General features: G+C 45.9%; 1 protein-coding gene across 1 annotated transcript in view; it reads right to left on the reverse strand.

Annotated features, from left to right (window-relative positions):
* The window catches only part of Arhgef26 (Rho guanine nucleotide exchange factor 26), a 118,038-nt gene that overhangs the window by 86,493 nt on the left and 5,933 nt on the right, over nucleotides 1–25,612 (reverse strand). The window contains exons 3-4 of the mRNA XM_005077925.4: nucleotides 25,034–25,179; nucleotides 282–338 (exon numbers count right to left, since the gene is read on the reverse strand). Coding sequence (XP_005077982.1) covers nucleotides 282–338; nucleotides 25,034–25,179 — 203 coding nt within the window. The remainder of the gene's footprint in view (nucleotides 1–281; nucleotides 339–25,033; nucleotides 25,180–25,612) is intronic.

Raw genomic sequence — 25,612 nt, forward strand, 5'->3', positions numbered from 1 at the left:
TTTCCAGCTCTGGGGATCTACAGTCTGTAGCTGAATGCATTCCTTCCAGGTGCTTTGCCATTTAAATGCAAATGACGCTGTGGCACTTTACTAATTTTTTTTTTCTGTTCCTGGGGCTGACATGGACGTTGCTTTATTCAAGGACGAAGCTCACTGTGTTCATAGGAAGAAAACAAATGTGTTTCCAAGCACTGACCTAAGCACACACAGTAGGGGAAGACAGAAGGGAAGGTGTGCCTGCCGCCCTAAGACCTTCACTCATGGAAACTCATGGAACATACCTCTTGCCTCTTTCTTTCCTCCTGGCTCACCGCTTGAGACAGCCCGTTTCTTCTCACCTGGAAGAAAAGGCAAAGCAGAATTTATCTCACTGACTTTAACGGCTTGCTTTCTATATAGGCACATTCTTTAAAAGTGAATTAAAAAGAAATTAAACCAAATGTAGGATTTAGAGTAGCAATCGGTCAATGGAAAAAAAAAACCACAACACAATAATGCCATCAGTTCAAGTTTTTGTTTTAGTCTTTGGTTCTGGCCACTCCCAGACCATAAAAGAAGAAATCAGAAATCAAAGGAAATGATTGCCGGCTCTGAGTGTTAACTGTCCAGGTTTCCACACAGGAGTCATTCTATCACTTAACCACTGGACCCTCAGGGCTCTACAGAGAGCCACAATTCAGAAAAAGCTCCGCCCACAGCCTCGCCAAGCACAGGACGAGCAAAGACATCTGTCTGACTGTTGTGGGGGAAGCAGCAGCACCCTTGATATACACTTTGGTATCATCACGTGAGCTGCTGAGGTATGAATTTCAGCCAACTACTCCCACCAAAACTCCAATTTCTAAACCCAAGAAGAACACAGGAGGCCCACAAACTCCTCCCACAAACTCCAAGAAGCAGGGGTCTGGTTTTCTTCCGGCATACCTGACACTTCTGTCAACAAGGGAAGAATATTCCTCATTTTCAGTCAAAGATTCACTTAGCCGAAGGCTGTCTATCATGAAAGAGTAACGGTCACCCCTGAGAGTGAGAGGGAGAGACGCCAAGAGAGGAGACCAGAGCTTCTTCAAGGAGAGGCACGCATAGCGGTGAAACAGGACCATCTTCAAACCTCTCACCGCCTTACTTCCTTAAAATGTCAACAACTGTTTCCCTAGGCTCATCACTAAGTACTGATAACATTTCTCGTCATATGCTTAAAAACCTAAAAGAGCATGTCCAATAGTTGCTGCATCCTCAAATTTTAAAATGCATCCAAAGTAACATGAAAATTAGTATCCTTTGATGTCCACGACTGTCCGTGAGAACAAATTTCCTTAGCAGTTAGACAGGTCACATTGTTCTCTTCTTTTCCTAAAAAGCATAGTCTCACGTCAACTTCCCCGTAAAATTTCATAGTGTAATACAAAAATCTGTGTGTTTGGTCTCCTACTAGCCACCACTGGAGTACTTTGAAACAGGATGTATTTTCAAGTTTGATTCTGTAAAATTCCCTATAATACCTATAGTGAGCCCCATGTATAAAGAAATTCTCCTGAAAAGAGAATAACCCACAGATGTCATCAACAACTGATGGCCAAGGCAGCACAACTGCTAACTTGAGGGGGTTGTTTGTTTCGTTTCTTTGTTTTTTAAGACAGGATCTCACCATGTAGCTATAGCTGTCCTAGAATTTACTATGGAGACCAGGCTGGCCTCAAACTCACAAAAACCTACTCATCTGTGTCTTCCGAGTGCTGAGATTAAAGGTGTATGTGCCACCATGTCCTACAACTACTAATAACTTTAATACATTAAGTATAAAAAGTGAATTTTTTTAACTGGGCGTTGGTTGTGTATGCCTTTAATCCCAGCACTCGGGAGGCAGAGACAGGTGGATCTCTGTGAGTTCGAGGCCAGCCTGGTCTACAGAGCGAATTCCAGGACAGGAGGCTCCAAAACAATACAGAGAAAACCTGTTTCGAAAAACCCAAAAAGAAAAAAAAAAGTCATTTTTTTTGTGTGTGTGAACACATCTCTTATTAAGAGGGAGATTCATGACGCCTTTATCCAAGAAGATTGCATTAAAACCGGTACTTCAAACTTTACTCTGTCGTCATCAGGATCCTAGATTTATACCTTAGGACAAAAGGCCCTGGAAAGATTTGAGATGGGTCAGAGCATCTTTGTGTACCAAAAGGGTAAAATAGCAACAGTAAAAGGGAATGGGAAGGAGACTCGGTCGTAACAGTGCCTACAAATGTAGGTTTAGAAAAGCACTCAGGAACTGAGGTCTAGAAGATGAGACCTTAAAAGTATATCCCTAGCCATCATCACAAGGTCTCTCATGAGGTCTCAAAGGAGTGACACCTTCCCTTCCATGAAGGCCAGTGGTGCATAATTCTCTCTGCACAGCACTGCCGTGGAAACTGCAGACACACTGCTGTCATCTTTAGTTTGCTCTGGATAACAGTTGAGAGGGTGGTAGAACAGAAAGTAATCCCAAATCAATGGGAAAATCGATAAGCATTCATCACTTAGGACATGCTATGAACTGTGTTGAGCGTTTTACGTATCTTCCCATTGGGTTCTCATAAAAAAACAACTCTGGAAGGTTAATAGTGTCCACAGACGGTGACAGCTGAGGTTCAAGATCCAAAAGAACACAGCTGCTGGGAGCAAGGCCAGAATTGGGGCTATGCCTGTCCAACGGCAAGGCTTCACGTTCGATGATTCACAGCGACCCTCTGCTCTCTACAACAGGCGCCCCGTTTCTCAGGGCTGGGCTACCATCGCTAAGGCTCCGGCTCATGCCAGCTCCTGCAACACGGTTCCCATGTGGTTTTTTTGGACCGTGCCCTCCGTAGAATGCTCTTATCTTTACCCACCATGGTGACCCCAGGCCAATCCGTCAGCAAGAGCGCATGGGTTAAAAAGGGCTTCCGTACATGGTGTTCTAATAAGGCAGGAGACCGGCCAGAAAAAGAAGAAAAAATGAAACCCTTCAGAGCTCCATTTGGTGAGCCTGGGCAGGAACCTCACAGGATTTCCTGCCTGACAAAGTCCTGGTGCATGGATGTGCAGGAAGGTGCAGGGTCCCGCAATCCCTGCAGGTGAGGTCACCAGCAAGCCTTAACCCGCTGCTGGCTTATCTATCCAAGTGGAGCTCAGATCTCAAATTCTGCTGGGGAGGAAAAACGAAACACCTGCTCAGAGACGCACAGGGATGACAGCTGGTGTTTCTGAGATGAGGAGTACTCCATACTACCAAGGGAAGGAATGAACAGCTAACGGTCGTCCTGTTGAGGGGGAGACAAGTATTTCAAACGGGTTGAACGGTCAACACAAACAACTGTCGCTTCTCTGTAATACTAATGCAGTAAAGACAAAATATCCCTCTTACCAAGTCATGCATAAACAAACCAGTGGCTCCCGCCAGACAAACGGGGTGCCAAACAAAGACTCCAGGAAGTGCTCTTGAATTATGATTAAGGAAGCTGGGCTGGCGTACGTTCAGGGAGGCTGAAGGTTTCTTCTGGTGAATTATGACAGATTAGTCGCCCCTGTGGCTGGCCGCCAGGGTCACAGGGACTGTCCTCCCCCGTCTATCCTCCCGTGTCAAGCCGCTAACACCATGGACAGGATGCCAGAGGAATCGTTGTTGTCCACCTGAGGGCCCTTCCACGTTCAACTCTTAAACTAAGCAGCAGCCGAGGTGTCTGGCAGCCGTCCGGCAGCACAAGGTCTGTCCGGCAGCACAAGGTCGTGAGCAGATCGGCTGAGCTGAGGAGACCGGAGAGTGTGGAGGGAGGGCCAAGGGGGAGTGATGCCCAGAGCCACTCGGAATGCAGACATCAGAGAGAGAACGGGAGCAGAGGAGAACTCGGGCACACAAGGGGGACAGGGAGAGGGAGGGAGGCGTAGTGTAAAGGAAGAGAAAAAAAGGAGAAAGAATGTAAACAAGCTTTGAGAAACCCTTTTAAAAACAGACACTCAAGGTCAGAAACAGCGATCTTGTCAGTAAGCGTAAGCCAAAATGGCTAGAAGGTCCAAGGCTCTTTTTTTGTCTATATATTTTTATAATTATAAAAACTAACTATGGGGGCTGGAGAGATGGCTCAGAGGTTAAGAGCACTGTGTGTTCTTCCAGAGGTCCTGAGTTCAATTCCCGGCAACCACATGGTGGCTCACAACCACCTATAAGGAAATCTGGTGTCCTCTTCTGGCCTGCAGACGGACGTGGAGGTAGGATGTTGTATTCGTAATAAGTAAATAAATCTTAAAAAAAAAAACTAACCGTGCAGTTTTTAAACATCACGTGCCTTCCGAAGCTTGCAAGCTTTTGCTAGGGGAACCCAAAGAAGGGTCAAGTTCACTCCGTGTCCCTATGTGTGTCCCTTGTTGTCAGGTATGGAAAAGGAAAGCCAACATGCTAGTTCCTGGGACACAAGGATCGGAGCTTCCCATCCAAAGTCAGAGAAACAAACTGTTCCGCTCTCTTTTTATCCCCCCCCCCCCCTTTTTCCCCATCATTTTCTTTTCACACGAGAACCACAGCACCCACTCTGTTGACTTTCCGGGTACTCTCGCCTGGAGAATGGGGTTTGGCCCTGTGGGCAGTTTATTCTTTCTTCCTTCCCTAAGCTGAATATTCAAACAGCTTCCCAGTCCAGAACTTGCTTAATTTAGTTGGCTTATCACCAATAAGCAGGATTTTGAAGGTATCTCCATGAAACTTTCAGAACTGAAGTCGGCGTGGGCTTCTTGATTTTGCGTACTCTTAACCAAGTCGACAAAACTGTTCAGATCTGGTCATGCAGACTGGACACAAAGTCAAACATGCCAGTATCTTTAACATTCTAAATGATTTTTTTAATTGTTCAAACAAAACACCAAGAACATATAAGACTGTACTTCTGACCTGCTAAAGACAGGAAAATACATCTGTGACTTAAGACAGAAAGTAAAAGAAAACTCACTATGTTACAATACGTCTAATTTCACAACTGTAAATTACACATTCACTGTTGTAATCAGCACCTAGATTCCTTTCCTTTGATCTCTGTGATCTATATGTTTTGGATATCTGAATGATAAATCAACAATTTGCTGAACTTAATGAGGAGCACTTACTTGGACACGGAACTCTCTAGTTCCGTCCTAAAACACAGCTACTACCAAATCTCCAATAGGGTAAATACCGAGAAGCAAACACCCAGATGTTAATTCATGCCAATTTCCTGCTTGAAGTGTGAAATGTTGGGTCTCCCTCTAAAATTCACACTCTGAAACCCTATCCTCCAAGCAGGTGGTTTCAGCTGGTGGAGGAGATGCTAAGATCATCTGGGTGGGGCACTCAGGACCCGGTACCTTTAAAAACAGGCCAAAGGAAGACCCCTGACCTCTGACACCATGCAAACAAGCAGCAAGGAGGAACTGAATCAGAAAGCAGCCCCTTATCAAATACCACATCCGCCTTGGACTGAACTTCTCAGCCTCCAGAACTGTAAGGAGGGCATACACTTCTGTCTTCACAACACACCTAGTCTACGGCATCTTGTAACAGCAGCCTGGATTGCGGTGCTCTGCAAGTCTAAGCCTCTCAGACAGCTGTCACAGGGAAGGACAGTCTTCTCCATCCATTTCACCTCCGCGATCAGTACTCTCGCACTAAGCAAGCGTCTTCACACTGCGGAGAGCTGTCAGGAAATCCACTGATGCCAAGATCTCTAAGAAAGTCCCTGAACACTGATCCAGACCCCCTGAGTGTGAGAGTCAGTGAGGAGGCCTGGGCAACCTATGGGGCCCTGGGCAGTGGATCAGTGTTGATCCCTGGCATGCAAACGGACTTCGTGTGTCCCTAACACAAAGAGGGATGCTCTCTCAGCCTGGACTCTTAGAGGAGTGCCTGGACCTTGCCCTGAGTGAAATGACAGACTCTAGATATCCCCTATGTGGAAGGAAGTGGGGATAGGGTGGGAGGCTGGCAGGGATGTGGAGGAGGGGAGGGAGAGAGAACTGGGATTGACATGTGAAGCAAGCTATTTAAAATTAAAGTAATAAAAAAAAGGAAGTCCCTGAACACTGAACCTGTCCAATAGCCAGTACTTGGCTCAGCAGACCCACATTTTCTGTCATGCAAAGGCATGCTCTTGACCCCTCTGTGATGGCAGGTGCTTTCTGGATAAGATGGATGTCTCTGTTCCTCCTATTTCTCCACCACTCGGGGAGAACATACGAGGGGAACCCGCACAAATGGGCCAACCACGAAGACTCAGACGCGGAGTCAGTTAAAAAAAATGATAACTGCATATTTATACTCTTAACATCCCTCTGGTTTCTCGAAGCACCTTACGCCGGATGGATTCCCGGTTGAGCTAATCCTTTTAAGCTTGCCAGCATTTACACAGCCGTTGAAAACAGGCTGGTTACTCATCTCCATGAGCCATTCTCTTCCTCACAAGCGCCCTTTTCAACATCTCAGGCAGGAAGGGGGCTACAAGGAAAAATTATACTATAGAATCTAGTTCATTCTTCGATCCTTTCCGTCTTCCACAACTGAAGTTACCCCCCCCAAGTATAAATGAGCTGGAGTTCTTTCAGTGCAAAGAAAACACGGCAACAGCAACAATTTGTAACAGTGATAACAGATGCCGCAGGCCAGAAATGGTGCCCTGTCCTTAGAGACCCCCACAGACCCTCTCTAGTTCCCCTTCATCAACAGAGAAGGGTTCCGAGGCATCAAACTAGATAAGCTACATGCAAGGCACCATGGGACATCTCTCTTTCAAGGTATCAAAGACCTGCGTACCTAAGACCAGACATGTAAGGTCAAGATGGAGGCAGTATCGCTCTCCTGGTGAACAGTGAGAAAACACAGAGGATGCTGTCTGGGGGGACAGAAGGAGGCAAGACACGGGAAATGGAGGGAGGGAGAGAGAGAGAAATATCCTGTAAGGCACAGACCTTACATGTTTCTAGATTAAGATGTATCAAATAACACGCCAGTGACCTCCTGAATCCTTTGCTCAAAACACCAATCCGCTCTCCAATCTTCTGTCACTAAGCTCAACTCTATCACCCCCACCAAAGTCCTTGGCCCTCAACAGCAAGCATGCAGTGCCAAGCAGGTAGGTGTTAGAGCTGTAACAATGACAGAGAATGAGACAACACAGGCTGGGGATTGAGGTTTCTGCACCCATGCATAGGCCAAGATTCCCTCTTGAACTTAAATTATTCCAATATAGAACTGAGGCTGAGAATACAAGCAAACAGACAGGAAATTAAATGAACAAGAATTAGCAGGGTGGTGGTGGTGGCAGCAGGGTGGCGGGGATACCAGCGACACACACCTTTAATCCCAGTACTCGGGAGGCAGAGGTAAGTGGATCTCCATGAGTTCGAGGCCAGCCTGCTCTACTAAGTGGGTTCCAGAACAGGCTCCAAAGCTATACAGAGAAACCCTGTCTTGAAAAGCCACCTCCTCCCCCCAACAAAAAGTAACTGCTGTGTTAATTCTTGGGATGAGAGAGATGAGTATGCATTCTTTGCTCGGTAGCCAGATCTTACTAGCTAGTAGTTCCCCATGTCTAGCCAACTCCTGATTCAGAGTTCTTCTTGGTTATTACTAATATATCAAACGTTTATTATGCACCAGGCACAGTTCTATTCATGCATCTTCAACCCACACCCATAGAGGTAAATATTACTATCCCTAGTTTCCAAGTAAAAAAAAAAACAAAAGACATAGAAAAGTTTGCCATTAAAATCTAAGCCTCCCTGTCTGCCCATCCCACAGCCTGAGCCCTCAGCCACCATAGCACACTGACCTCTAAAAGTTCTTCTTGTGTGGGTGTGGGTTTGTTATTTCTGGGTGCATGTGTGTGAGAGTTGTGTGTGGAGGGCAGAGGTCAAGCTTATCCGTTGTTCCTCAGGAGCCAACCACCTGTTTTTGAGTCTCTCACTGGCTTGAAGCATACGGGCTGGGCTCGGCTCCACAGCCATCACGATGCAGGGATTCTAACTCAGCATCCCCAATACTGGCATTAAAGCACGCACCACCACCGTCCCAGATGTTTTAACGCAGGATCTAACTAGGGTCCTGGTGTTTGATGCCAACTGACTTGTCTCCTGGGCCCCTGAAATGTCTCTATTGAGGAGGAGTCATGATTGGCAGCTACTCCTGCCCAGGTCCTCCCCCTTCAATGCCTCGGAAACCACAAGTCATTGGATCCCCAGAGTCAGCTGCATCAGTAGCAAAGCTGTCAGCACGGCCTCCTAGCTGAACTTCTTGATTGGCCCTGACATCCCTCCCATTAAACAAATTCCTCTCGTGTATTTACTGGTCTCTCTAACCTACGTCCCCTGGCGTGCTTCTGAGTTCGAGCCCAAATGCATTCATTTCCTCCCCCAAATAAGCGCGAGATGTGCTCTTCATGCATGCATCAGGAGTTAGAAAAGAATACGAGGTTAGCCAGCACACGAAAGCTAGAGGCACAGAAGCAGAAAGGACTCGAGGGTGGAAAGGGGGGAAATTCTACAATGTTATTTAACAGCAAGGGGTAATTTCAAAAGGTGGGCTGCTTAATAAAGTAATGAAGGGGCAGAGCAGGAAGAGCAATTAGAGTTGAGCAGTTCGGATAGCAAGCGAGGCCAAAGCAGCCGCCAGGTTAAAGGGTGTGTCCACTTTGCTAACAAGGAAGCACACTTACATTGCTTCTCCAATAATTAAAAGAGAGAGAGAGACAAAGACAGAAAGAGAGAAAGAGAGAGAGAGAGACAGAGACAGAGACAAAGGGACAGAAAGAGACAGAGAGACACAGACAGAGACAGAGAGATACAGGGAGAGCACTCAGCAGTTAGGAGCACTTGCTGCTTTTGCTGAAGAGCTGGGTCCGCTTCACAGCACCCATACAGCGGTTCACAGCCGTCTGTGACTCCAGCTTCAGGAAACCCAAAGCCCTCTTCTGATTCCACACGCACCAGGCATGTAAATAAGTATTTTTAAATTATTTTAAAGAAGTTAACATTAAATTTTTTTAAATGAATAATTAGAAACTAAAACGGCAAACCATAGGAAATCAGATAAAGGAACTAAATCTCCACTTAACGGACTAGTATACAGGCTTTAAGGAGATATATAGAAGAAAGTTTGATAACAGTGAACTCCATTTGGGATGGTGTTAAGTGAAAAACAAAACATGCATTATACAGCTGCCAGTTCACCGGCAACAGACGTTATCAAAGGGAAATAACAGGTGACAAAGCTACTTTTACACTGTTGAACTTATGCTTTAAAGAAAACTATCTATCTCTATACATGCATTTTAAATAATCTTTTAAGGTGTCCTTTTACTTTTAAGTATGAGTCCCTGTAGGGGCAGATATATAATAGTACAGGTGCTCATGGAGACCAAAAGAGGGTTTCAGATCTCCTGGAGCAAGAAACTCCATGAAGTTGTTGAGACTCAGTGTGGGTACTGGAAACAAGTCTAGTCCTCTGCAAGAGCAACATGCGTTCTTAAATCGCTGAGTGATCTCTCCAGCCCCTCTCTAGATATGGTCTTTTTAAAGACCAAAGACGGTACGAACCACTTTTCTCAACGGCGACTGGGCAAGGAGAGACTAATTCCAATCTCCTTTTCTCCACTAGCAATTTTAACCGCCCTATAATAAATACGCCTCGACATTGAAATGAAAGGATCACTTCCAGTAACAAAATCTAAAATGTGTGTCAATATCTCCCATTCAGATGAGAAATGGAACAAGTAAGGCATCCAAATAGAAACGTTTAAGAACGTCAGAAGCCAGAGAAAGGAGGAAGGGCCACTAGCAGCTGGAAGAGACGAAGACATTAAGATGAGGGAGGCAACGAGAGAAAGATTTGAATCAGGTTCAAACCGAGCAGGGCTCATGAGGCCGTGTTGAAAACGAGTGATGAGGGACAGAGCTGTGCGGCGGAAATAAGGAGGACGCTCAGGCTGGAGCCGGTGTACCTGAGAATGATGCCCTGACACACAGTGACAGCCTGAGGCAGGAGGGACGCAGGGAGATGGGCGAGATGCCTTTCTGAACAGGAGAAAGAACCCCTGCCTGCAAACGTGCCAGCCTCTTAGATGCTACCGCATCTGCTCTTCTAGGAACACGGCAGGTGGGTAGGGACAGCAAAATGCAAAACAATGAGTCCTTTACAAAACACCCACACTGAGGTTCCTCTCCCGGTTTTGCGGTAACCTTAACTTGAGCAAAATGTGGTTCAGGGAAAAAAAAAAAACATGGGTGATAAAACCTGACGCTTCTCTATTAGACATACAAAGCACACAGTGGTTTCCTTAGCAGGGAAGTTGTACAGAGACCTGAGGAACAGACACCAGATTCTGTCTCCCTTCTCCCACGTGCCTATGCCCCAGACTTTACTGACACACTTTCTACAACTATGGCTTCCCTCCTGCTTTTTCTGCCTCTCTGGCCCGGAACATCCACTCTATGAGCAGAGCTCTCCTAACCATTTCTGCTCTCTGTGATTTTGGTGTCATTCACATTAACATTTTATTTTTTATATCCTAAAAAAAAACATCGCTTAGGCTTTTTCATATTGGTCACCTTCTAAAGGATACTCCAAGTCCCTCGAGTACCGGCTGGTTTCAGGACCGTTTTTAACCTGTGCCTTCCACCACGGTGTGCAGCGGAATACAAGTACATCTTGTCGTGAGATACTAGCGTTTCCCCCCCAGACATTACAACCTTGTAGTGAATCAACGTAGTGGCTTTATCACTTAAACGTGTGCACACCCACGCACACGTGCACACACAGAGTTAAATGTATTGTCATTACGCTACACTGACACAGACCACAGTTGCAATAATACTCCTATGGACCCCTATAAGAAAAGCTAGTCTACTACCTACTATGACGGCTTCTGGGGGGGGGGTTGGGGGAGAGGATAGATGAAAGAGAGAGAGAACAAAGAAGAGAGGAGAAAGAGGAGAGAGGAGCATCTCCGTTAGGACTCTGTTGCTGTGATGACACACACTGTGACCAAAAAGCAAGACTGGAGGGAAAGGGTTTATGCGGCTCACATTTCCACGTTGTAGTCCATCACTGAAGGAAGTCAGGGCAGGAACCTGGAGGCAGAATTTGATGCAGAGGCCATGGAGGGGAGCTGTTTACTGGCTTGTTGCCCAAGGCTTTCTTATAGAACCCAGGACCACCAGCCCAGGCATGGACCCACCTATAACGGGCTGGACCCTCTCCATCAATCACTAGTTAAGAAAATGCCCTATGGGCCTTCCGGGGCCCTGCTTGGAGCCTCCTGAGGCCTGGGGCCTGCACACAGGGGAACCCGTCCCGGCTGACCAGGCAATCCAGAGTCTGCCAGCCTCCAAGTCTTGCCTCTGCCCACCGGAGGAGGTAAGCGCTGCCCTGCTCCTAGTCTCCCGAGGCCTGGGGACCGTGCACCACGGGGAACCCACCCCAGTGGACCAGCCGATCCAGAGTCTGCCAGCTTCGCAGTGCAAGTCCTGCTTCCACCCACGGGAGGAGTAAAATGTGGGCCTGTTTCCTGCCCGCCTTCAGGCGCCCTGCTTGGAGCCTCCTGGAGCTTTGGGCCTGCTGCACAGGGGAACCTGTCCCAGCAGAACAGTTCATCCTGAGTCTCGGTACTAGTTCCGCCTCCATCCACAGAAAGAGGAGACCCATATAAGTATTGGACCTGCTTGCACCCACCGGAAGAGAACCTTAGTCCCGTACCCATCAGGAGAGGGAGAGACCACACAGGTACCCACTGCAAGAAGGGATGGGAACACGACAGTATAAGAACACATTCAACAACAGAAAAACAATAAGACAGCACCAGAGTCTAGGGACTCTACACCAACAAGACCTGAACAACCCAACTCAGATGAAGCAGAAGAAGAGCGACCCTAAAAACAACTTTACGAAGATGATAGAAACCCTCAAAGAGGTAATGAGAAATCCCTTAAAGAAATGGAAGAAAAACCAAACATAATAATTGAAGAAATGGAGGAAAAGACAAACCAAAACTTGCAAGAAACAATTCAAACAGTGCAATGTTTGAAAGCTGAGAGAGACAATTAAAACACACACACACACACACATTCTGAGGGAATGTTGGAAATAGAAAAGCTGGGTAAACGATGAGCAACTACAGATGCAAGCATAACCAACAGAATACAAGAGATGGAAGAGAGAGTCACAGGCATTGAATATACACTAGGAGAAATAGATTCATCGACCAAAGAAAATCATAAATCCAACAAATCCATAACACAAGATATCCAGGAAATATCGGACACCGTGAAGAGGCCAAACCTAGGAATAATAGGTATAGAGGAAGGTGAAGAAACCCACCTCAAAGGTACAGAAAACATATTCTACAAAATCATCGAAGAAAACTTTCCCAACCTAAAGAAGACATGCCAATGAATGTGCAAGAAGCTTACAGAACACCAAATAGAGTAGACCAAAAAAAAGTCCCCTCACCACATAATACTCAAAACACCAAACATACAGAATAAAGAAAGAACGTTAAGAGAAGCTAAGGAAAAAGGTCAAGTAACATACAAAGGCAAACCTATCAGAATTACACCTGACTTCTCCATGGAAACTCTGAAAGCCAGAAGGTCCTGGATAGATATTCTACCAACACTAAGAGACAATGGATGCCAGCCCAGACTGCTATATCCAGTAAAGCTTTCAATCACTATAGATGGAGAAAAGAAGATATTCAATGACAAAACCAGATTTAAACAACACATATCTACTAACCCAGCCCTACAGAAAGTTCTGAAAGGAAAACTCCAACCCAAGGAAGTCAATTACACCCATAAAAACGTAGGCAATAGATAACTCCTCTTTTCCAACAGCTTAAAGAAAAAAGGGTGGAAATTCACACACAATACCACCACCACCACCACCACCACCAAATCCAAAACAAACAAGAATTAATAATTAATGGTCACTGTTATCCCTCAACTTTATCACTGATATCCCTCAATATTAACGGTCTTAACTTGCCTATAACAAGACACAGGCTAACAGAATGGATATGAAGACAGAATCCATCCTTCTTTTGCATACAAGAACAAAAAGAAGCAAACTCATTTAGGAGGAGTAGATGCCAGGAAATAATCAAATTGAGGAATGAAATCAATAAAGTAGAAAGTAGGAAAACAATACAAAGAATCAATGTAACAAAGAGTTGGTTCTTCCAGAAAAATCAACAACACAGACAAACCTTTATCCAAACTAACCAAAAGGCATAGAGAGAAAACGCAAATTAACAAAATCAGAAATGAAAAGAGGGACATAACAACAGACACTGAGGAAATTCAGAATCATCAGGTCATACTTTGAAAACTTACACTCCAGAACATTTGAAAATTTAAAGGAAATGGACAATTTTCTGGATAGGTATCACCAAAATGAAAGCAAGAACAGATAAGCAATTCAAATAGACTCATAACCCCTAAGGAAATGGAAGCAGTCATCAAAAGTTACCCAATAAAAAAAAAAGCCTAGGGCTAGATGGTTTCAGTGCAAAATTTTATCAGAAATTCAAAGAACAGCTAATAAATTCTCCTCAAAGTATTCCACACAACAGAATAAGGATCATTGCCAAACTCTTTTTACGAGGCCACCTTGGGCACAACAAAGCCACAAAAAGGCACAACTAAGAAAGAGAACTTCAGACCAATATCCCTCATGAACATTGATGCAGAACTACTCAATAAAATTCTGGCAAATTGAACCCAAGACCACATCAGAAAAATCATCTACAATGATCAAGTAGGCTTCATCCTAGGGATGCAGATGAAAATCCATCAATGTCATCCACTGATGGGGAAGTCCTGTGTATATGTCAATAAAGCACTGTTGACCAATAGGGAAGCAAGATAGGTGGGACTAGGAGTCCAGGAGAAACACAAGGAGTCATCATGTAGCTGCCATAGGGGTAAGAAGTCTGGACCCTTTCTCCGGTAAGAGAAATACTTAGATTAACAATTATGGAGTAAATACTTAAGTCAGAGATAGCCAGTAAGAAACAAGCAAGGCCAACAGTTTCATAGTTAATACAGTGTCTTGTGTGTTATTTGGGGACTACAACATGGCAGAGCCCAGGCGACTGGTGGGGAAAAACCAAAGCGGCTGGCAAGGAAAAGGCTTGTCTCCACAATCCACCATATAAACAAACTGAAAAAGAAAAACCACATGATCATCTCACTAGATGCTGAAAAAGCCTTTGATAAAATCCAACACCCCTTCATGATAAAGGTCCTGGAGAGATCAGGGATAACAGGAACTTACCTAAACATAATAAAGGCAATATACAGCAAACCAACAGCCAACATCAAACTAAATGGAGAGAAACTCAAGGCAATTTCTCTAAAATCTGGAACAAGACAAAGACAAGGCTGTCCACCCTCTCCATATCTCGTCAATATTGTACTTGAAGTTCTAGCTACAGCAATAAGACAAGAAAAGGAGATCAATGTGGGTGGGAGTGAAAACTCGTACAACCACTTTGGAAATCAGTATGGAGATTCCTCAGGAAAATGGGACTCAGTCTACCACAAGATCCAGCAACTCCACTCTTAGGCATATACCCAAAAGACACACATTCATACAACAAGGGCATCTGTTCAACTACGTTCATAGCTGCATTATTTGTAATAGCCAGAACCTGGAAGCAACCTAGATGCCCCTCAACTGAAGAGTGGATAGAGAAAATGTGGTACACGTACACAATGGAGTACTACTCAGTGGAAAAAAAAAAACAATGGAATCTTGAAATTTACAGGCAAATGATGGAACTAGAAGAAACCATACTGAGTGAGGTAAACCCAGTCACAAAAAGGCAAACATGGAATGTACTTACTCATATATGGGTTTAGACATAGAGCAAAGGATTACCAGCCTACAATCTACATCGCCTGAGAAGCTAGGAAACAAGGAGGACCCTAAGAGAGGCATAGATGGTCCCCTGGAGAAGGGGAAAGGGACAAGATCCCCTGGGGTAATTGGGAGCATGGGGGAGTTAGGAGAAAGAGAAGGAAAGAAGAGGGGGGAGAGGAGAACATGAGGGAGCAGGAAGATTGAGTCAGGGGAAGAACAGAAGAGAGCAAAAGAAGAGATACCATAATTGAGGGAGCCATCATAGGTTTAAAGAGAAAACTGGCACTAGGGAAATGTCCAGAGATATACAAGGATGACCCCAAACCAACTACCTAAGCAATAGTGGAGAGGCTACTTTAAATGCCCTTCCCCTATAATGAAATCGATGACTACTTTATAAACCATCCTAGAACCTTCATCCAGCAGCTGATGGAAGCAGAAGCAGACACCCACAGCTAAACACTGAGCTGAACTCCTGGAATCCAGTTGTAGACAGGGAAGAGTGAGAGAAAATGCAAGAGGCCACTTTAAGGTCAGGAGGGCAAACACAAAACTCCAGTGAATGGAGTCAACGTTGCAGGGCTCTGTACCACACAACCCTTTCTTTGCAGAAATTCAGGACTCCTCCAAGGATCGACCTTTATTTTTTATTTTTTAGCCTAATGCCTCATTTCCCAAAGAGGCTGCCATTGCCCCTTGCATGTGTCCAGCCAACATCCCTGAAAGCCACATCGGGCACACTGTAATTTGATTTCCTAGTAAGAACTCATTGGCAAATAGTATATAGTCAAAGCCACAACCCTGACAAGATTACCAAGTAAGCACAGGTGAGTAAAGATGGTTAAGGGCTGAGCCCAGGGAAGCCCAAGATTAGGGGATCAAAGGGATGGGAGGGACCAAGGAAGAGAATCCTGAAGCCCCAGCCGTGCTCTTCGGATGTCTTCAGTGGACCCTTCTCTCCACTGAGCACATTCCCAGACAGATATTCCTCCACATGAGATCCCACAGCATGATAACACGCCCCTCATAGCTTCACCAAAGCGGGAATTTCATATTGATTTATGAGAACTCTTGACATGTGGTGGCTGCTTCACGGTAGTGGGCAAAGAGATAAAAGCAAGGTATTCTTGCTGTACGTCACTGCCCAGCATGGGGACTTACAGAGCGACCTTTACCAAGACCCTTGATGAAGACCTGATAAACAATGCTGTCACCCATCAGTCTCTCTCAGTGAAACACTTTTGTTGTTTTGGTCATAGACAAGGTTTCCACCACTGAACTACCCTCACCTCCTGCCTAAAAGTAGAGCTTCAAATGTTTTATTGCACGCACGTGTGTGCATGTGTGTCTGTGTGCATGTTATGTGTGTGAGTGGGCGCATGTGTGTGTCTGTGTGCGTGTTCATGTGTGTGCGTGCATGCACATGTGCGTGTGTGCGTGTGCATGTTCACGTGTGTGCACGTTTGCGTGTGTGAGTGTGTGTGCATGTGTGTCTGTGTGCATGTTATGTGTGTGAGTGGGCGCATGTGTGTGTCTGTGTGCGTGTTCATGTGTGTGCGTGCATGCACATGTGCGTGTGCATGTTCACGTGTGTGCACATTTGCGTGTGTGAGTGTGAGTGTGTGTGCATGTGTGTCTGTGCGCGTGTGTCTGTGTGTGCATGTATGCGTGTGTGCGCGTGTGTGTGCATGTGTGTGTGCCCATGGCTGCCTGTGTCGTGGGGCATGTGTGGAAGTCGGTTCTTTCCTCCACATATTGGTCCCAGGGATCAAATTCATGCTGCCAGGTCTGTGCCTTGGCCCGCTGGGTCATCTCTCTGGCACAAGAAACCCCTTTGAAGGTGACTGTGAACAACATTCAAATGGTATAAAATATATAACGAGGTGCGGTGATTATAATAAATAAGAAAACAAAATGCTCAAACTGAAAACACCCAAGTAAATATTACACATACACGTGTGTATTTTTCTAAAGCATGGACAACCCTCCACAGAGGAAGATGGCTGTCTTACTGAAGATGTCAGAGGACACCCATGCATAGGTGGCTTAGAGTCTCCAGTAAAAAAGAATGCCAGGGTTAGTATCACTTCAACAGATGCAGAAAAGAACTTCGATTAAATCCAGCATGGCTTTATGACCAAGTTCCTAAAGAAACCAGCAACAGGCAGAGCCCAACAACACAATGAAGCCTACGTACAGCTAAACCCTCTCCATTTATATTCAATATAGTCCTCTGAGTCTGCGCTTAAGTAGTAACACAAGAAATAAAGATGCGAACAGAAAAGGGAGCAGTCGAATTAGTCTTGGCAGACAATTTCATCCTTCCCAGAAGAGACCCTAATGACTCCACCTGAGAACTCTTGAGACGCGATAAACAGCTTTAAAAGGTAGCAAGATACAAATCGGTGGCCTTTTTATAACCCAGGACTAAGTCAGGAATATGATCCCTTTCACGATGCCTTCAAAAGCACATGAGAAAAGGTAACCAGAAGGTAAAAGACTTCACCGACGAAAGCTTCTGAACACTAAGGAGAAGGAAGCTGACAGGTTTCCCGCTTGAAAACGAAGACTCTCTATGCTCTTGGGTCAGTAGAACAGACACTAAGCAGCCGGCTATGCCGCCAAAGCAATCACAGAGCAATGCGATTCTCACCAAAAAGTCCGATGGCATTCTCCACAGGAACAGGAAAAGACTTCCCTAAAATTCATATTCTATGGAAGCACAAGAGGCAAGCAGCCCTGAGGAAAGGGAATAGTGTTGTAGTATCACCACAGCTGATTTAAAGTTACACTGCAAAGCCACAGAAAACAAAACAGCATGGCACTGACATGAAAACAGAAAAAAAAAAACACGGACGGGAGTGGAACGGACAGAAGAGCAAAATGGGAAGACCAGAAACAGACACGCCCAGCAGCCACCCGACTTCTGACAGAGCCCCTGAGCCGGAGAAGCCTGCGAAAGAAGGCAAGGGGATCTCGGCCACTCGCCCTGTACGACTGAAATAACTCAGAATGGGTCGGAGACTTAAAGGTCTGGTGCTGAAGGCGTTAGAGGGAAACACTTGGAAATACAAAGTGTAGACCCAGACACGTGGGAGGGAACTCCAATCACTTGGGAACAGTTACAAGGACTGACAAATGGGAATTTCACTTTTTAAAAAAATCACAAAGCTTCTGTGCATCAAAGGCAAACTGAGTGGAGTGACAGACTGTAAAGCGGACAGACTTCTATCCAAAGCTCTGTCTGTCTGTCTGTCTGTCTGTCTGTCTGTCTGTCTGTGTGTCTCTCTGTGTCTGTCTCTCTCTCTGTGTCTGTCTCTGTCTCTCTGTGTCTGTCTGTCTGTCTCTGTCTCTCTCTGTGTCTGTCTGTCTCTGTCTCTCTCTGTGTCTGTCTCTGTCTCTCTCTGTCTCTCTGTGTCTGTCTGTCTCTTTGTCTCTCTCTGTGTCTGTCTGTCTCTGTCTCTCTGTCTGTAAGTCTCTCTCTGTCTCTCTGTCTCTGACTCTCTCTCTGTCTCTCTCTGTCTCACTGTCTCTCTCTGTTTCTCTCTCTGTCTGTCTGTCTGACTCTGTCACACACACACACACACACACACACACACACACACACACACAATCTAATTATCAGATAAAAACCCATCAACCCAACCAATAAACGAGCCAAGGCGACGAGCAGACCAGACCGCTCTCAACACGACGGGAAGCAAAGCATCGAGGAACACAGGGAAGGCGCACCCCACAACCATAGCAGCCGAGGACTACAAACGGAAACCCCAACAGGGAAACAAGTGCTGGTGAGAGTTCAGAGAGAAGGGGACGCAGACAACAGGGATGCTTTAAGACTGCTGCTATGGAAACCGGCGCGGAGGTCCCGCATAAAACAACTGCAAGTAAGTCCCAGCCAAATCAACCCCAGACACACCCAAGGAACTCTCAAGTCACTGTGCCAGAGGCACTGCCCATTCACGTTGGCTGGCGGCTCTATCCCAACAGATGAGGGTCAGGATCCGCCTATGTGTCCGCCGACGGATGAACAGATAAAGAAGATGTATACAAATAAATGTAAAACTGCCGTGCGTACACAATGGGGCTTTATTCAGCCGCAAAGGGTAATGAGACTACATCGTTTGCCAGAAAGCAGATGCAACCTGAGGTTATATCAAGGCAGGCAAGTTAGACTCCAGAGGACAAATGACATGCTTATTCATTAGTGGGTCCTGGACTTTATACAGAGACACATGAAACCATTTGTATACGCATACACGACACGGAAGACGGAAGGCTGGGGGAAGAAAGAAGACTAACGCAAGCGAGACGTTATGGAGGAAGTAAAGTCAAGGTGCACGGAAGTGAAGTTATGGAGGAAGTAAAGTCAAGGTGCACTACGCCCTGAAAAGAAAGCGTCTTTATGAAACCTGGCTCCACACACAATAAGCACATTCCGGTGAGAAAGGACAGGCCAAAGCGTTACACATGACTCCTACAGGATAATGGGGCAATTACAGCAATGTCAGTCATTTCACTTACGGACCTCAGATGTTCGAAAGGCGCGTGACTCAGAAAAGGCAGATGTGCACCATAAACTAACTGTGTGTGTGAGTATACGCAGCCTAGCCTTCTTAAGGGTGGATTTTTAAAAGTGTTAACCAAACTCGGAGCGACTTATCTGTGGGAAAGGAAGGAAAGCTGACATTAGAAGAGACTGAAAAAGACTTTAGTTTCATTTGAACGTTTGGATTGCTTTCTGCATAGGGGCTATGTTACGTGCTGCTTATGTGAGTCAAAATTAACTGTCGAAATAATAAGAAAATACTTCAATGTAATTACAGTGAAATGCTAAGACTGTATCTAGAAGCCCTACCGTCCACCATGGTCATGCCCTCAAGATGACTACAGAATGACAAGGGGTAAAACAGCAAAACATGAAGGATGACTATTTTCTATATTTTATTTTATTTATTTAAGTTAGAAACAAGCTTGTTTCACATGTGAATCCCAGCTCCCTCCCCCTCCCCTCCTTCCCCACCCTCTCCACCAGGCCCCCCAGTCCCCCACCCAATCTCCACTCCGATCCCCATGGACGGTGAGGCCCTCCATGGTGGATCTCCAGTAACTGTCATTTCATCCAGGGCAGGGCTTAGGCCCTCCTCCAAGAGTCCTGGCTGAGAGAGCATCCCTCATTGTGGGATGGGCACCCAAAGTCTATTTGTACCCCATGGATTACCTAGGCCTCCTCACTGTATTTTCTGTATTTTAAACATAAAAGACGCCAGGCATGAGCTCAGAGCGGTATGGACTTGCTGACCTAATCTCACTCCCTGCAACCTGAGAACAGCTCCTAAAAGCTGTACACTCTGACCTCCAGTGCGCTACTGTACATGCGGGCACGGGCCCGTGATTCTGCACACCAGATAAAAGATGGGAGTGGAAAAATAAGCTCAAAATATACAGTAGACAGCATTAATTGCCATCTAAATTAATGAGATTGCTGTCTTACAAAACTATTAGTTAAATTTTATTGGGCCGCAAAGCTACTATTTTAAGCAACAAGTGTAGGCAAATGCTAAAATTTAAAGACCAGAATGAAAGTTTTCACTGGCTCCTAAATGTATCAAGCGTTTCTCCTAAAAGGAATGATACTCATGTTTTCAACATTTGCTGATCTCTGGTTTTAGGCAGAAACAGTATCTTCTGCAATACATACAGTCCAAATCCTAAACGACTAAGTCCCATCAGAATACACCTAAAAACTCAAAAGGACATGCTTTATCTTTAACCTAGCAAAATTATTCTTGCGAATAGCCCAGGTTTCCCTTCCTCGTTTCTGTGAGTCCCAAAAAGAGCTTCCCAAAGCGGGCTGTGCACGTACAGAAAGAAGCAGGGAGTATAAGGTCCTAATTCTGGATTCCCACACCACACCGTTAGCCACGAAACACAGCCAAAGCACTCTGATGAAAAGTAACAAAAAACCAATACCCAATCCCTGACCGGAGAGTCTGCATTCTGTAGGCACAGGGAAGAAACTTCTGATGAGGACTGATAAAGCCACAAGCCAGCAAGCAGAGGAGAGGCCCTTGAGAGGATGCCTATATTAGGTGTGGAAAGTGTGCCAGCGCGCTCCAGCTTCTGCCCCGGGAGCCCGGACACCCTTCTCAAAGGTACCTGGCACTTCAAGGTAACAGAAAGTACGCAAGCACACCCCCACCGCAATGGGGTCAGGGCGTGGCTGCCTGAGAGCTCTCTTTGGCACTGCCACTGAATGTAAACGGACACACACTGGTCTCGCAAACCGCCTCTTAGGTGCCCCCAGCCTGTGCCTGGGGTGAGACAGGATGGCGATGGAAAGTCCATGCAGAAGAGAGGGACAGCCCCCCCACCCGTGAGCCTTAAAACGGCAACTTTGGAGGGAGCCAGAGCTCACCTTCCAGCCAGGGTTCACCTGGCAGAGCACCTGGCACTCAGCCTAACAAGCACCCGGTGTTCTACCCTGACTAACACCACAATCGATACCGTCCTTTAAACCCACAGCTTTTCCCCAGAGCCCCGGGAACCGCCGGCTCGGGGTCATGCCTTGGAGTTCGGTGAGTCACTGAGCCATTCGCCGGGGTGCGTGCGGCAGGGTCAACTCCTGAGGTCCAAACAACTTCATAAGCTCAAAACCTCAAATCCCTTCCATACTGAAGCGGCTAAATCCTGGGCCGCCGAATCCAGCACAGCCCTGAAGGAAGGAGCTGGCACAGTCACGTGGATGAGGTCGGGACCTGTCCCATCCTAGGAGATGAATGGATGTGGCTGCATTCCGGGTGGCAACAGAGCACGCCACTTCTGCGTGGGGAACTTGTGGGTCTGAGACACCACCGGTAAACGCACACACCACACGTTCGCTTGAAGTTTGTAAGTGCTTATTCCAATGAGGGAGTTCACTAACCGCGTCTCTTTTACATAGGCCTGCTTCTCTCTTTTATCCCTAAGTGATCCTAACAACACAGTTAAAACTGCCCCATTCCTGTAAATGAGGACCTGTGCAGACCAGCACTCCCCTCACACCCCCCGCACCTGGCACTATGCAACGAAATCAAAGGAGTCACGTGCGTTAAAAACACTCCGATAAATTACACGACAGAATGAAGGCTTAAAGAGCTTATGTAACAGCCATAAATTACTGCAAACTGCTGCACATCAAAAGAGACTTTGGCACAGTGCATGCTTGGTACAGTCAACAGATAAGAAAATTGCATCATACTAGATGGCAGGCAGGTGTTTGCAAGAGAGATAAGAGGTTTCTTTTTTTTTTCAAAACTAAACATTCGACAGCGCCAAGGTGCATGTGTACCCACCCAGAGCCCTCTTAAGTGCAAAAGTCAAATGTACACCAAATTGAGAGGCGCCGACTGCCGGGAAGCTGCTTGTCTGGCTCTCTCCCAGGGATCAAGGCCACATTCAAGGAAGAGTTTGGATGAAAGAGATACACGAAAGGATGGTAGGTGGAGCTACTCGCTAACCCACTACAAGTTAAGCACGGCAGGGCGGTAAACCAGTCTCCGTGGCAGAAGTCTTCCGAGGACCGCCTTCGGCGCTGTCTCCGCTCTCTAAGGAAGCATCAGGACAGAGGGGCAGACAGATCGGGGCGACCATGGTCACTGCTGCTGCCAGAGTGCTGCTTACACTCAGAGAGCCTCCAACACTTAAACGGTCCTGACTGAAACACGTGCCCTTCTCAACAGGAAGTTCCCAGCAACTGACTTTTAGTATCACAGTATCCAGAGTTAGCTTCATCTTTGTGCCAGATAGAAGTCCCACCTCAGGCAATCCAAGCCCTCAGAAGAATAAGACAAGATAAATGAGGACACCCTCAGCTAAACAGAAAGACTCGATTCTTAATTAATATTCTAGAAAAAGGAAAGCCATATGGGAACATGGAGATCTATCTTTGTGAATGTCTGCTTGGTTTTATTTTTAACTTTTCTATGTTTATGATATGACAAAGTAAAATGCAAATAGAAGGGAAATACAAAAGATGCAAAGAAAATGCAGATTTATACCGAAACATACACACACACACACACACACACACACACACACACACACACACAGCAAAAGTCCAATCATGTAGCAGTCAAAGAACACAATAAATGCACATGTGCCTGCAGGGATGCTCAAGTCTAAGATGCCACACTCTAAAGTCAAAGGTTTATCAGCACATTTTTCTCCAGGCCAGGTAAAAACACAAGCTCATAGGGAAAGCTGTGCTGAGGAATAAATACATACACAGTACGAGTTAACGGCATCCGTGTTTGTTCCTCCCGGTGAAAGCCAGATGCCAGGAGGTCAGGAACATGGCAGCCTCGTTTCCAGTGCCAAGGCTAAGCCGGACGGAACTGTAAGCAACAGAGAAGTCCGAATCTCCACCCAGAGTTCAGGAACCATTCCCAGGACTTAGGCTTACAGCAAGTACAGCTGCTGTCCCAAGTGAAAAGTCAAAAAAGCAGGTGTTTTCTCCTACATCCTTTACCAAACGGCTCACTTCAACACATGAATGAACTGAGCGACAGCCATTCCTAGCCACGTTTTCCAGGTATGTGTTTGATACATGCGTGTCACCAGATTGTTGTATTGGAGGAGTATGATACACTAACACGCCAACTCTCTGGAGACATTTTACTATCTGGCCCCACACCCAAAAAATCCTAAGGGTGCCACAGAAGCAGCACACACTATCCGTGGAGAGAGACAGATGTTTTGCTGGCTTCGCATAACATTTCCCTAAAACTTAAAACTCAGATGATACTCATCAAAGTCTGGGTTTCTGGTGGACCTGGCAATAACGAGCCTTTGCTGTTTTCTGACTTAAGGGGAGAAGTAGTTGTCCAATTCACAAAGGCCTGCCCACCACAACCCCCCTACTCCCTATCACCCACACTCAAAAGAACCACTGGTCCTCACTGGCTGACCTGTGGCTACCTATTAGCAGGGTGACTCTGGGCGTAATTCCATAGGCACCACAGCTCGGAAGCACCAGAAAGGAACAGAAGTGTTACAGAACAATATTAGGAGAAGCCAACAGCCGGGTGTGATGGCGTACACCTTCGATCCTAACACTGAAGAGGCAGAGGCAGGTGGATCTCTGTGAGTTTCCGGGATAGCCTGGTCTACATGGAGAATTCCAGGTCAGCCCGAGTTACCTGCCTGAAAGAAGGACATGAGGAAAAGGGACTTGACCCAGACTGAAGCTTCGCATAGGCTAGACAAGGAGACATAATCTGAGCCAGAAGTTGTCCCCGCCCCCTACCTTTAGCAACGGTTAGCTATGCTGGTGACTTCCCAAAGCTCATGAGAATCATGACCGAGCAACACTCAGCATGGCTCAAGAGGAGCTGTCCCTGTCCCGGTACTGCCCAAGACACTCAGAGCGTCACTGGCCTGTTTCGGACGCAATGTCTTTTCTACCCAGGCAGTCAGACATAGTATGCCCAAATTCCATCAAGAAAATGGAACAACGTTTTTGGTTTGTTTTTTTTTTTTTTTAATAAGCCAGGGAGAAAACTGACTATGGCTTAAAGCCAAACTATGTTTGGCCCACAAAGAAGAAATTACACACTATTACAGAAGTATTAGGACAACAAGAACAGAAGACTTACAGAGAAGGGATATTCATTAACGAACTCCAAGAAAACATCCACGTTTCTAATGTCAAATAAAATGTCCAAAAAAAACCAACTGAAATTGACTCCCCGTCGTTACATAGACTCACAAATACGCACACATACTCATAGAACACTTTTATATGCTTATATATATAGCCAATTGTGAAAACACCTGGGGTGCATCAGCACTATATGCACACCGCGTGAAAAGGAGAAAGGAAGACAGGGAGAGAATTGACCGAGTCCACACTACATCAGTCTAAGTCATGCCTTGTCGTTTTATCAGCCCTGCCTTCCCTCATCAGGAGCGCCAAGCTCCAAGTCCTTATTAACATCCGAAATTTCCAGAAACATTTTATAACCTGAAGAGTCTTTTTTCCCCCCCGAGAATTACAGGATCATTGGTAGAAAAAAATATATATAGGCCACGTTGATGAGCGATTTCCACAAACTGGTCTTTTCCCTCCCACAGACTGAAAAGAAGAAGGCAAACACTCACCGCAGAGAGCTGACTCCATGTGGACCTCAGCGGCTTGTGGTGGACCACGATCTTTTCCTCTGGCTTCTGCTCTTTGGGCTCTGACTCCTCATCGGAGTCGATATCCAGGGCCTTTTCTTTGTAGTTTTGATACAGCACTGCATTTTCTTCAAGAGAACACATCAGATACATCACTGGCTGCCTCCGAGGGCCACGCTACTTGCTCTAAACAAAGGCCTACATCTATGCAGTGTTTTTAGTGCTGACTTAATTAGCAGCTGGTAAAGAAAAAAAAAAAGAAACAAATACATTTTGTCACCAAAGGAATGTTTGACATTCCAGCTAAAGCAAAAGCTGCGATGTCTCCGTCCACTGTCATGAAAAGATGGTCAACACCGCCGCCCATTGTAATTCAGGTTAAAGTGAATCCATGTCATGTTTCCATTCAACAATCTGCTGAGCAAACATCTACTGTACGTCTGTGAAGCTTTATTTTTTTCTTAAAAATAAGGGAAACGATACTTCCTATCCCTCCACGGACTGTTAAGTCGGTAAAAAGGAGTGAGCTTCATACTCATGCATTTACTCATCCAACTGACA

This window comes from Mesocricetus auratus, unplaced genomic scaffold, assembly GCF_017639785.1.
Source record: "Mesocricetus auratus isolate SY011 unplaced genomic scaffold, BCM_Maur_2.0 Super-Scaffold_100011, whole genome shotgun sequence".
Classification (NCBI taxonomy): Eukaryota; Metazoa; Chordata; class Mammalia; order Rodentia; family Cricetidae; genus Mesocricetus; species Mesocricetus auratus.